Below are 14,748 nucleotides of genomic sequence, written 5' to 3' on the forward strand. Positions count from 1 at the left end.
AGTCTTCTTGTTGAATCTTCCCTTTCACCATTATTATAGTGGCTGTCTTTGTCCTTTCTTACTTTTGCTATTTTAAAGCTTATGTTATCTGAAATAAGTATAGCTACCCCTGCTTTCTTTTGACTTCCATTTGCCTGGAGGGTTGATGTGGAATGCAAAAACCAAGTAAAAGCATGTATCATAAAAGACAGAGACATACAGAGAAATAAGTAACATAATTGCTAAGAATAGATAGAGATAAAAAATAATGGTTAAAAAAATAATCTGAGTTTTGATATGGGAGAAAGGAAAGATTTTCTAGAGTAGGAGTACAGACAATGAGCATGTGTAAAAATATGAACTAATGGGGAAAATATGATACAGAGCAAAGAATACCACACAAAATACATGAAGTCAGGGAAATCATATATTAAGTAGAAATGAATGAAATTAATATTTTTCAGGTAAAATGTCAAATATTGGAAGTTTCATCAGTTTCAACTTAGATATTTTACAAAACTACATACAGTATTTGATTTCAAAGATAACCATGGGAAGAAAGGTAACCATTTTCCTGCTATTAATCATTTTGCACTGTATGTTTTTTCTAGAAAGAAGCACACTTGGGCCAGTTTACTAAAATGCCATTCTAGATTAATTATTATGATTCAAAAATTAGTTCAATACTCACTCCTTACAAACCATACATAGGGCCTATAATAAAATATGCAATTTTTGGATAACTAATCTAAGCAGCAACCATTGTACACTATGATTTGGAGCAACCACTACATTTGTGTCTTTTCCATTACCTTCATAGCAAGTAACAATGAAACCAACTTCCAGTATTAGTAGAGGAACAAATTGTTGATTAAGATTATAAGCTAAAAATTAAATTATAAACTGTAAGTAAACATACAAATATTGAGTATTAGTTTATATAAATTATTAATTCCTTGTACTTAATAATTTGATTTTTCTTTCTTAAATTAGTTTTTTTTTATTTCAGAATATTATGGGGGTACAAACATTTTGGTTACATGTTATGACTTTGTCACATCCAAACCATGATTTGAGGCGTGCTCTTTCCCTGGCTACAAGGCTCACTGCATCTGTTAGTTGTGAGATTATCCAACCCCAATTAGTTCTTAAAAATACTTTTAAAAATCACATGCAGATCAGAATATATACATGAATAAAGTTAAATTATAAAAGATATCTGATTAATATCTCAGTTGTATCCATTTAACACATCTTTCATTGGTACTTAGAACACTCCATGCAATCTCAGGGCTGGTAGATGCAAATCCCGTGGTGGATAAAATCCTGTTTCTCTGTCACCACTTTTTAGTGGAGCACAGGGCCAAGCAGAATTGCAAACTTAAAAAGAACTGAGAAAGTATATGATACCTAGAGTACATAATAAAAGTACCTAAAACACCTAAAGTATGTAATACTTAAACATATAGGGTGTTAGAGGACCTGGTATCTAAACTGAAATTAGATCATACTGCAGAAGTAAGCCAGGCATATGTCACAAACATTCCAAGGGGGCATATTGCAGAGTTTGTATTTTATACAGAGGGACGCTCGTAAGTTCTACATTGGGAAAGATATGATCATTACTTTTATTTGGTATCCCATTATCCCAGGAAATGAAATGCATTTTAGAATGTTCCTTTTGAGGACATCCTTAGGGTAGGTCTGGAAACAGAGAACCTAGTCAGCAACCTGTTGTGATGCCAGTGAGCAACTGTTTGGTAATCAAAACCTCTTGATATGATTATACAGAAAGCCTCTAACAATCACAATTATGGAATATAAGCTACTTTTAAAAAGAAACAATACAGAAATTACTGAGCTGTTTCCTTAAACTGAGGATGGTACAACATGCTTCCAGATGGAGCTATAGCTTCCTGAGTCCCCAAATGTCCATAAGAGTATGCTGAGTTCCATATGATGTCGCCTAAGCAATGTCTTTTCATTATATCCAAGAGTGCGCTCTCTCTCTCTCTCTCTCTCTCTCTCTCTCTTTCTCATATATATATATATATGAGAGTAGTAAGGTCTACTCTAGAAGAGATGTTACGTCCCTACTAGGGTAGAAAGAGTGGGGATAGATAGAAATTGACACATTAAAGATATATTTAGCAGATGGGATCAACGAAACTTAATGATTGATTGGATATGGAGAATAAAGACTAGAATCAATTAAGAATGACAACCCCTTTTTTTCTTGAAAAACTTGGTGAGTTATAATAATAATTTTACTACAGATACTGAAAAAAAAGGGCAAGCTTGGGAGCAAATTTGGTGTAATGACAGGACATCTGAGTGGAAATTTTCTCTAGTTAGTGGGATGTCTAGCTTAAGATAGAAAAAACGGGCAGAAATATACATGTAGAGATCTATAGTTGAGAGGTGGAAGTTAATGAAAGAAGAGAAAGCTCAGGAAAACTAAAAAGGATGGACACAGAGAGGAAGGAAAGTGAGAAGAAAAACAAAGATTGCAATGTGGGATCATTGAAATTTAGGCAAGAGAAAATTTTTACTTGAAGACAAGGTAAATGTCTTTACATTAGACAAATATCAGTATAAAAGAATTTAAAAATCACCAATATTATACTTTTCTCTGATATTTACTATTAGTCAAGATAGTGGGAATCATTGATTTGAAAAATGATAACTATTCGCACCAAATAGGAAAGGCAAATTAATGTCAGCTCATTTATTATATTAATATTTTGCAAAGTGCTAAATGTACTCTCTCTCTTCTCCTCCCCACCTTGGCCACTGACACATTAAGAACAAAAACAAATATTCTGATTACCCACATAGGTCATTGAGGAAATGTTTAGTTTCCTCTAGAGCAGAATGTGACTATTCTAGCATTTTAATTTTTTGTAATTTATGTATTATCTATCCAAAAAGATAGGTACAAGACGAACATCTTTTAACCTGTCATTTTGTCCAGCTGTTTGAGCCTGTGGGAAATGAGACAAAAATCATCTTTATAATATAAAAAATATATGTAAAATATAAAATATTTGTTAATGAGTTTTAATTATTTTATATTAAAATGATGATATTTTGGATATATTGTGTCAAATAGACATCATTAAAATTAATACCATTTTTTATATGGTTTTAAATGTGGCTACAAGAAAATTAAAAATTCTATCATTTATTTGGCAATATTGAACTACATAATATTATCTTTTCAAATAATTTTTCTTCTTATTTCTTATGTAGCTTATATATTGTTGTATGGACCTCAGCTTTAGAATTCATTGAAATAATAGTGTAAAAGAAGGAATTTATTTCTTAATACTGTTTTAAATGATACTACCCCATGGGTTTCAATATTACACTAGGTTTTGACTGATTAGAGTACTAGCTATAACATTTTATTATTATATTTATTATGTGTGTATTTTTCCTTGTTATAAGTAAAACCAGAATTTAGATTTAATTTTGTTAAAGGGATTCTTCATAATCAAATGAAAATTTTTTGTGTGTATATTTTACTTTTTTGACTTATTGATATAATGTAAAATATTAAGAGATTTGAAAATATGTTTTGTCACCTTCCTTTAGGTGTTTTAACACTATTTTTGATATTTGTATAGCATGAGGAATAGTTGCAACTGATAATTTTTAAAGTACTCAATTATGCAAGTCTTTTGACCTAAAATATTCTTTAGGAATTTTCTATGAGAATGATAACTTCAAATAATTGATTTATAGAAAATGGTTTTAATCAATTAATTATGTGTATAGATAGCAATTCTAAGTATGGAAAAAATTACATGAAATGTAATTTGAGTATCTAAATGGTTTTACTTAATTGAGGAATAATAATCAATGTAAACAATGTTTTAGGACACTATTTACCTAATAAAGCACCTTAAACCCTCCCAAAAGGAAAACCATCTTTCAAAATAGCTCCTAGATTAATAGAGCAGCCAGTTTAATGAGTCTTGAAATAACACAATTTGAGGCAATCAGATTCCATAGCAATCAATTAATCATTCTGTAAAAGCAACATTTTCCCTTATTACCTTTAACATCAAGACTGTCAAATTTTTAAAACTTGTGTTAACAAACAGCAAAATTCTTTGAATTGTGAAACTTTATAAATAATGAATATTGTAGGAAAGAGGAAAGAATGAACTTCATCTGAGATTCTTAACATAAACAAATCCTCAACAAATCCTGGCACAAACTCTCCCTTCAGTTTTTGATATTCAGAAACTGTATTTCTTACCTCAACATTGCCTAAGTTACATGTTCTCCATGTTTCATCCTGCCCCCGTCTTATTTTTAGCAATTCACTTTCAGGGATCTCAGGCTCAGAAGTCGAAGAAAGTTCTTCTTTTCTCTGTATTGCTTTCCTTTTCTCATTCTACATTGAAAAGGTGTCAAAGTGATTTTCCACTTTGCTTTAGCCACTTCATTCCCTGCTTGAAATCTGAGGAAGTACATGTTGGTTCTGGGTTTTCCCTTGACCTAGTCATGAATTTACATGATTTTGTAACATGTGACATGTATATTTCAGAATTTGTGTTCTGATGATGTAGCCATGTCCTTATTTTATTGTTTATTCCTTATTTTTAGGCATTTCCTCTGAAAACTTCGAAGTAGAATGCTCTTAATAATATTTTGCTTATCAGCACTATTTCGTTTTCTTGTTCATAATATGGTGAACTTAATCAAATAACTTTTACTACCCTTTGTAATAACTTTTAAAAATACTTACATAGATATTAAATTAAAATACGGTTTTTGCATGTACAGAATTTCAGTCACACGAGTCATGCTTTATTACCTTTTAAAGCAAGTATTTTTTGAAAGCTTACTTCATAAGTTTTAATGTTTACACATTACTATTTCACTTTCAGGAACCAGTAAGAGATTAACAGCACCTTTGAACGCTTTTAGTGGCAGTTTGGGAGGTATATATTAAAGATTAGGTGTTTGGTTTTAATTGTACTTTAAAAAAATCTATCCAGTAAATTTCAAACCAGAAATATGAACCCAAGTGAGTCTGACTCTATGATTAATATCTGAGGAAACATGTGGCAGAAACAATGATAATCTTATAGATAAATAGCTATAATGCCTAGATTATTGAAATAAGGCATCAGTGTATAAGAAAGAAAGTATCCATAGTAATGCTATATACATTGGTGACACTCAAATTATCTGTCCACTGATTTCAATCCATAAACTATAGTGTATAAGGCAGGGTGAGAAGGAAGACTTGGCTACCCCCTTGGATTTGAGTGGAGGAACATAACAAGTAGCCGTGTAGTATTCTTTCAGTTACTTAATGGACTAAGACAAACTTGCAGAATTTGATAGTGACATCTACGAGTCCCTCAAGGAAGTATATGATGATGGCTGGCCTTCCTCCTTAAAGGAAGTTGATTATAAAATAGGGCTGCCTAATGTGACTTATTCTGAGTTTGATCAGTGCCTACCCCAGAAAGGAGGTAAGGATTGTTCAAATTAAATTTCTTTTTATTTTTGACCTTAAAATTGTAAATGTTATTCCATCTGAGCACAAAAAGAGAAAAACCTGTTTTTCGTATTTCTTTTTCAATCGTGCAAATAATCTACAGTTAGCTGATCTTTATGATTAGCATTGTATATGTAGCTAAAATAAATCAGCATCATTCTTGGAGACTGATTAATTTTAGTCCTAGACTCAAACATTTATAAACTATCTGATGTTAAGAAAGTTACCTAAACTTTTTAAAGCATAGTACATACATCTATAAAACTATAAAAAGTATATCACTTCATAGATTTTTTTCATATAGCTTTACATTTAAATGTTAAGCAGGACACAAGAAAACTTTGCCATTATATAGACATTCTCTGCTTCAGCAGAGTTCAAACCTGGGTAGACCTTTGGAGTATATTGTACCAAACATTAGTATTTGTGTTTTTTTAGAAAAAAAATTATTATTAATTTTATGGGTTAATGGATTCAAAAACATAGTTAGATAGAATTAACAGCATTTAATAGCACAACAAAGTGACTATAGTATTTGAATTTCTGTTTGAGCAGTTCTACCTATTTGCAGAGATTGGTAATTATTAATTTAGGTTTTGTTCTTAGAGGTATGCCAAAGAATTAAAAAAACATATTTTAAATGAACAAAACCTAATTCTATCTGTAATTAACGTATGGGCACATGGACATGTTTATAAATCTAAAGATATATTATAAAAACTTAGTGATATGATTATTTTTAGGCTTTGAACATTGTCAAAATATTTGTCTTACACATTGTCATATTTCAACATCCAAGGAATTGTTTCATTGTTGCTCATAATTTTTTCAAATATGTTTTTAAAGACATATAATTTGAAAACTTATTTAATAAATAGATAAGAAGAATAATACAATGATGAAATAAATCTTCACCATTGCATCATTCTTCTTCTTTTATTAAAATTGTATTGCTCAAAGTATCACATCAACTTTGAGAAATGTATAAAACAGGACTGCATACCATCTTTTCAGTCTACTTTTAAATTTCATTGAATACAGTTGAAAATTCAGAATTTTTTCATTTTACATCTATAATGACAGAAAAACAAATTGACTGTGGAAGACATTTCACAATTTTTAAATTAATCCAAAGATGAATACCAAAAGCTGAAACCAACACTGTAGACTCAAAATGCTGGTAAAATTGATCATGTAAGCGTAAGCAAAATTTTAGACTATGAGACTTTAGATGAAAATATACCAGATGAATTTTCTCAAATCAAGAATGAATGAATGAATAATATAATTCTATGAATAAAGAGAAAATATGGTAATCATCTTGTAAGTCATTCTACAGGAGGAGCTTCATCAACCCATATTTTGTGACAAAAATCGGGGCCATTCTGTTTTGCTAAACATAAATGTGACTGTATTTTTTCATCTTTTATGAGATTTTTACATCAAAATTTACTTGATGTATCTTGCAAATTAAACATTGCTGGAGGCAGCATGTATCCAAATGTGACTGGAAAGAAAAAGATACAGCGTAATTTTTCCCTTTGAAATAGAATCATCAGGAAAGATATTGTCCCTCCCTCTTAGTCTCTGTGGAAGAGTAGAAGCCTAACATTGATGATGAGCTCCATTCAACAAACACAGACAGTTTAATCATATTGGACCAACTTTCCCATTAATGTGTCCTCTAGGACTTTTTCACTAACTTACTCTAGGCTTGAAACTCTCCTACTTTTTTTTGTTTTTTAGCAGAGGTGAGCTTCTCTCTCTTCCTTATTGAACTAATCTTGACTCTTATTGCAATAGTCTTGGAATGTCTTCCTTGCCATTGTTAACAAGTATCCAGTGCAATATATCTTTCATACAGTTTAATAACTTGTTCTGCACTGTCACTTTATTCATATATTTAAAAATGATATCTATTTTTAAGAGTAAATTTGATCAGATAGCAAACTGCAAGAACTATGATTTTCTGGAATAGTGAGAGTTAAGGCTATTCACGCTTCCTCCTTCACTCTCTCTTCTGTGCATGTCCGTGTTGAAAATTTTCTTGTTTCCTCTCTATGCCACTAGTTACACCTTCTCAGTCTCCTTTGCTGTCTTTTCTTCCTTTACCAAATCCATAAATATTGATACTCCTAAAGGCTCTATACTATGTCTTTCATATTCTCACTTTATATTTTCTTCCAGGATGATATGTCCTTTGTTATCTACAGATATTTTACTAAGTCTAAAATCTCTATTCTTAAATTCAGTGGGAACTTTCCTGCTTTTACCTGAATTATAAACAACATAGTAGCAAGTAGTAACTCCGTACTCCATGGGACACTTTCTTTACTTGGTTTCTAGATTACACATTCCCCTGGATTATTCTTTATATTTTTCTAGTGTTTTCCATCCCTTGGGAACACTTGATATTGGAATATCCATGTCTAGGTCTTTAAACTTATTTTTCTCTATCCATGCTCACTCCTTAGGGGATCTCATCACACCACAGGGTTTTAAATATCACACATAAGACTAATAAATTCAAATTTATATGTTCACCATGAACTTCTCCCCTAAATTCTATATTGGTATCCAGCAGTCTATATGACATATCTATTTTGATGGCTACTAGGCAATGGACATCTTAAACTTACTTTGAATTTATTCCTGACTCAGTTTTTCTCCTTCTACCTTAAATCCTATCTCTCAGAAAATTCTTACCCTCAAAATATATCCAGAATCTGATTACTTCTACCACCTTCTTGACTAGTTCCATGGTGTAAGATACCATTGTTTCTTGACTCCATTATGGCAATAATATAATTGTCTTCCATGCTTCCAAACTGGCTCCTCTGCAGCCCCTCACTTAAACACATGTCCAGAAAAATCATATTAAACACCCAGTCACTCTACGCCACCTTCTTTTAATGAACATGGTTTTACTGCTCATTCAAAAAAAGGCATGGTCATCAAACTGCTTTCAAACCCACCATGGTCTGGCCACTGTTACTTCTCTGGACTCCTCCACAGGGCTTTCCTCCCTCCTGGCCCTGTTCCAGCCACATGGAGTGGATGCCCTCCTGGGACTGGCTGTCCACACTCATGTATCAGGGAATGTTCACATGCTTTGTCTTCCCCCAGAGTTACCCCTTACTTCAACAGCCTCACCCCTCCCTCTGTCATCTTCTTCAGGTCTTAATTATTAAATAAAATACTATCTTTTCAGCGAGACTTTCCCTAAACATCCTGTTTAAAATATTACTAGCCCCTGATACTCTTTATTCACTAGCCACTTTTTCACACTTATTTTTTTCAAAGTATTTAGCTTTTCCCAGCTATCATGTGATTATTATTTTAATATTTTTGTCTTTTCTTCACTATATTGCTAGATTCATGACACCGAGGATTCTTAGTGATCTTATTCCATAGTTTTACATATATATATATGTATATGTATACACACACACATATATTATGATGTCAAAAGTACTGAATTCATATGATTTCATAGCATCTATACTTCACATGCAACCTAGACAAGGGATTTTACATGTTTTGTAAATAAGGAAAAGCAAACAAAAATGACAGTACTAATATTACAGAATTATATAGTTCTAAACAAAAAAATGAATAAATGCTATTTGTTAGCTATACTAAAAATGATTTTAGTAGTCAGATAGCATCACCCTAAAAGTATTTATCACCTAAAATCAGTACTCTAGACCTCAAGTCTTTAATTATAAAAATTTTTTGTTATCTTCCTAGATCTTCTGCCCAGTAACCTCACTCAGCCCAACTTTACGGAAATAAGAGTATAGAAAATGAGGTAAATTAAGCCCTTTTTTTAAAGTTTAGAAATAGGTTGTCTAATCAATGGTATAACTAAATACATTCATATTTGTGTAAAGTGTATAAAATAATTTACTTCACATAATTTACTGTACGAGTATTATACTCAAAATATTAAATGCATAATTATAATAACTAGTATATAATTATGCTTACACTAATTGCATTTTAAGAAATATTGATGATTTCTAGTATGTTACAATTGAACAATCAATAACAATTAAAATATACCTATTTCTTAAGGTATATATGTCTATTTCTTACCACATTAGGAAATTGAACATAAAACATAACTTTGACTACTGCTACTTATTGGCAGAGAAATATAATTTCTGCATTTGTAAAATTCAAATGGTCTCCAACTACCTTCATTGATAAATTCAAGGACACTTAGAATAATGTAACCATAGTATGTGTATTATTAAATATTCTGAAAATTAGAATATAAAATTTTTGAGATTAGTGGACATTTCTTAAGAGAAATAGCCTATGGCATTTAATAGTCTTCTATGTTCTCCAAGGACTCCTAATAATTATAAGTAAGGCTGTCATGTACTAGAAATGAGAAGTACACAAAGAACAATCTAATTTAAAATCCATATTTTACAAATAAAATTTTAGCTTAAAGTGAGAAAGTGTACAAAAATGTGAGGTAATAATAATGTATTTCAAAATGAGCATGCTCTCATAAGTGTTTACATATCTAGTAATGTATATAATACTGAATTTTATTTGTATTGCTATATCTGATGTAGTAGTTATAGGCTATGAAGGAAAATTCCAGCCTTTTCCCCCTCAATATGTTTATCATTATATGTCATTTTACTCTTATCTGCAGCATGAATGAAAAAGTAAAAAGTAACTACAATGTCATTATTTATCCTACAGAATTACAGGAAAAGTCCTTACTGTACTGAAAAAGTATAAATGATTTACTATTGAATCTCCAGTGTTATCAGATGATTTTTTAAATATTTGAGGAATTTAGAAGTAGAAAACTTGAGGTTTACATGTTATTCCAAAATTTTTTAAAAATTATATTATTATACAGAACTCACAACATAAAAGCATGTAATTAATATAATTGAAATAAAGTTAATTTTTGACATTTGAAAATGAGATGATTATATAACAAATATATGTAATATTTCATATATTATCTTATACATATGTAAATTGCAATATAGCATTATAAACTATTATATAATTATATTATTTGAAGTATAACATATGAATATTATATATTAACATAATATCTAATATTAGAATATATATGAAAAATTATAAAACAGACTAGTATATAACTATTATATAATATATGAAGCAATAACATACAATATATGAAACAATTATATATTTTTGTTTGAATTTTGGTAATTTATTAGTAGTTCTTACCTGACCAGAATCTGCATTTTCACAAACATAAGTCTCATAATATTGAGAGAACTCAGGAGCATGATCATTAATATTAAGAACTTGTACATACACAGGTACTGAAGAGAACTGTTGTACATTGTCTGCAAATTGAATATACAGAATGAAAATTTTTAAGAAATTAATGCTGTCTTTAGGAAAAAAAATCATGACATGGCATTAGAAGCTATGTAGTATATTTTTATTTTACTTGAAAAAAAACTTTCTGGGTACAGGATCCCTAAATGATTCATGTATTTATCAAATATACAGCTTAGAAAAAAATGCTGTGCTCAATGTATTCAACTCAAGCAATATTCCTGTGGAAGGATAGGAGACTCATTTCTGCAAAAGTCTTGTTCCAAGTTGTAAAACTACCTCCTTTCATAAAGATATGAAAAGTTTAGGTTTTAGTTGGATAATTCAATTAGCAAACACAAGTAGTTACTCCAACTATCCAGTGAATTTAAGATGAACTCTGTGTGAAAAATGGTGCTGTTAAATCCTCTTACTTGATGTCTGGTTATTGTTTATCTTGAGAACATTTATGTAATGCATTATATCTCCCTGACTATATAAAAAGGTAAGATTTCTTTCTGTCTTCTCAATCTCTTAGCAGATTTCCCATGATAAACCTCACATTCTAGTTTAATGTTTTCCAATAATAAAAGTTTTCTTTCTGTTTGACCTCTGTGGAGAGGTTTTCTGGGTTGAGAAGAGATTTGGTTTCTAATTATATTTCCCTAATAAATACCAGTGACATCTATGAGAGAAATTGAAATTTTCAGTTAATTAAAAATTAAAATTTTCAAAATTTGTTACACACACAGTCCATGACCTTTAGAAAATGCATAAATGATAGCAATTATCATTTTAAGACTCCACTGTTTTGTGTTACATTTCAGATGAAAATAGATGAATAAAACATTTTAAAATGAAAAGATATTTCTAAAGATTTCAAGATGAAATTATTAGCAAAATTATTTCATATTTTTATAGTATATTACATATATATTACCACAAAATATCTTTTTTAAATATGTAAATTGTAAAAAGTATTTAAGATACGAATAAACTGAAGGAAAATTAAGAAATTCATTTAAAGTTTTTATCTTTCCATCTGAAAATTTTGCTTACAATTAAATTCAAATTAAACTTGTGGCATGATTGCACAAAACATGCATATATCTTCACAGCTTCACTTTAAAGGAGTTAGTAGTTTTATTCACTTTGCTGGCATATTGATAAATAGTGTTGTGCTTAAATTGGGAAGCTTTCCAGGAAAGAGACTAAGCACAGTGAACTTCATTTGCTGGAAAAAAAATGTTAAAATAGAACATCTCTTTCCTATAATCAGTATAATGCTATGGGGCAAGCTTTACAAGGTAGTTAACGTATGCAGTTAATGCTTTTTAAAACAATTTTTTGTGATGCCCTGTTTTCCACTGGCCAGGTGGTTTGTTTATATTACTATTGAACTTTAAATGGCCAAACAATCATTTTTGGAACAGTGTTGATATCATGGTTGTAAGAAATTGACACTTACATATATTTCTTACAAATAGTTCTAAAATAAGATTAATGATGTAGGTTTCTAGGAAATGGAAAAACAAGAAAAAATACATAAAAATGTGTTATCCAGTGTTACAAAAGCTCTTTATAGCCAGTTTTCCCTTTTAAAAAGTTCTCAGAAATTCACAGTGAATAAAAGTTTGCTTTTAGAATAAATCTTTATGTTTTCTGACATGAAAAGCCTTGACATTTCCTCTCTTGCAGCAGGTATTTATTCCATTGTCACATTTGCTTCCCATCCTTTATTTATTGTTTAGTTAAACGGAAAATTCAAAATCCAGACCCAAGTTCTCCTGCAGTGTTTCTATAGAGCTATTCAATGTTTCACAAAATAAAAATAAGAAAAGTGTGAAAGATGCTTTCCACTTCACCATATCACCTGCCAACTGTTCAATGAAAGGAGGAATAAGAGAGATATATGTTTAATGCCTTTAAAAAGGCAAGAAAGAAAGATTATTAAAATTCTGTGTAAAATTAGTTATAAGAAAGGATGCATCCTAGGAATATTTTATATTCACAATTTTAATCCTTTATGGTACTAAATCCATTTACTAAATAATGGGAATGATTTTGATAATCTTTTATATTGTGTTATATCTATTCCTTTAAGCTTTAATTAATATGATTGATTGAATAAATGACTGATTCATAATTTTAAGCACAATATCCATGTGGTAAATCAGAATAATTTTATCTATTTTTACAACCTGAAAATGGAATCATCTGCCTATCTGAAAACAACACAAAACAAAACAAAAAATCTGATCACTACTGACTATTGAAGAAGATTTGACAATCAGCACATTTGAAACTATGAATGTAATTAGAAAATGTATTGCGGTTTTTCTAATGTACAATCAATGAATATTATTTGAATCCTTCACGATTCTTTACTATAATTTCATTTATAAATAATTGATATTAAACATGTAAGTTTTTAACTTGAGTTATCACCTTTTCCTAATGTGCTAGATTATCTCTAACATTTTATCCCAAAAATAGTGTAAGGCACAGGCATTCTGTGTTTGACTTTTAGAATAGTTCCGCAAGAACTAATAAGAATCAGTCTAACCTGACTAAGGCTAAATGGGACAACATTCCTAGTCAATTTTAAATTATTTTGAATTTAAAATTTATTAGCCTGGCATGGTGGTGCATGCCTGTTGTCCCAGCTACTCAGGAGGCTGAGGCAGCAGGATCGCTTAAGCCCAGGAGTCTGAGGTTGCTGTGAGCTAGGCTGACACCATGGCACTCACTCTAGCCCAGGCAACAAAGGGAGACTCTGTCTCAAAAAAAAAAAAAAAAAATTTAAATTCCGGCCCAACTGATTTACTACTATGCTAATGGTAGTACGTTAACATTAATTAAGCCCTTATCTAAATTGAAAATTTTGCTCTAAAGAAACAATTCACGATGAATGTGTTTTTTGGAAAGCAAATAAAGACTAATCTCATCAATTAAAAAGGAACCTATAGAAAATATGTTTAAAAAAACATGAAAAATGTCTATTTAGTTTAAAAATTTATATGAAAATATATCTATGACAAAGATTTTTAGAAACATATAACTATATAATAAATATGCTGTAGAATTTCAGGTGATTTTCATTTATACCTTGTGCTTTCCTCAATTGCTTTTTGTATTAAACATTATTTATTGTTATAATAAAAAAAACAGTTTAGAAGGTATTTAGTGGTAAGCATATAAATAAGCTGTAATCGGAATAAGCAGATATTAATATAAAATAACAAAATAAAATATGTGTACATAAATTTACATATAAAATATCATTTAATTCTAATTCCAACATTTTGTAGTAGCTTTATCCCAATGTTTAGAAATTATGTAATGGTTTACATGATGTGGTGACCAACTGTAGGGTTCCCCAATGAGTACTTACGTCTTTCTGTGGCTGTAACACTTAGGTTGTACCAAGCATTGATCTCCCGGTCAAGTAGGTTACTTGTAATGATTGTGCCATTGTCATCAATATTGAACACTTTGCTTCTGGTGATAGAATACCTGAACCAAAAAGAAAGTATTCCTAAAAGTTATTATCCTCTCTATATAATGGTGTTACATAATACTCTTTTTAAGCAGTAAGACACATTATTAAATGCATGCTGTACATATCTAATGTAATGCTGAACAATTTTTTAAATGGTGCTGCATTCATGTATTTAAGAATCAACTCTATGGAAATAGGAAAAAAAAAACAAAAACCTAAGATGACTTTAGATTTAAATTGATGGATGCTAAATCTAAACATATGTCACCGATCCTCATGTCTAAAAAGAATTTCAATAAGTGAATGAGTTGCTTAAAAAAATGGCAAAATCCATTTGTCAAATGAAGAGAACAATGTACAAATAAATAGGGGGAAAAATAAATGATTGTGAATCTTTTTTTTTTTCTTTGATGTAAAGTAA

At 30.1% G+C, this 14,748-nt stretch overlaps 1 protein-coding gene across 1 annotated transcript in view; it reads right to left on the bottom strand.

Moving 5' to 3' along the window:
- Window positions 1-14,748, bottom strand: part of CDH19 (cadherin 19) — a 66,406-nt gene that overhangs the window by 11,499 nt on the left and 40,159 nt on the right. The window contains exons 8-9 of the mRNA XM_045527344.1: window positions 14,220-14,341; window positions 10,730-10,851 (exon numbers count right to left, since the gene is read on the bottom strand). Coding sequence (XP_045383300.1) covers window positions 10,730-10,851; window positions 14,220-14,341 — 244 coding nt within the window. The remainder of the gene's footprint in view (window positions 1-10,729; window positions 10,852-14,219; window positions 14,342-14,748) is intronic.

The sequence above is a fragment of the Lemur catta genome, chromosome 16, assembly GCF_020740605.2.
Source record: "Lemur catta isolate mLemCat1 chromosome 16, mLemCat1.pri, whole genome shotgun sequence".
Taxonomy (NCBI): Eukaryota; Metazoa; Chordata; class Mammalia; order Primates; family Lemuridae; genus Lemur; species Lemur catta.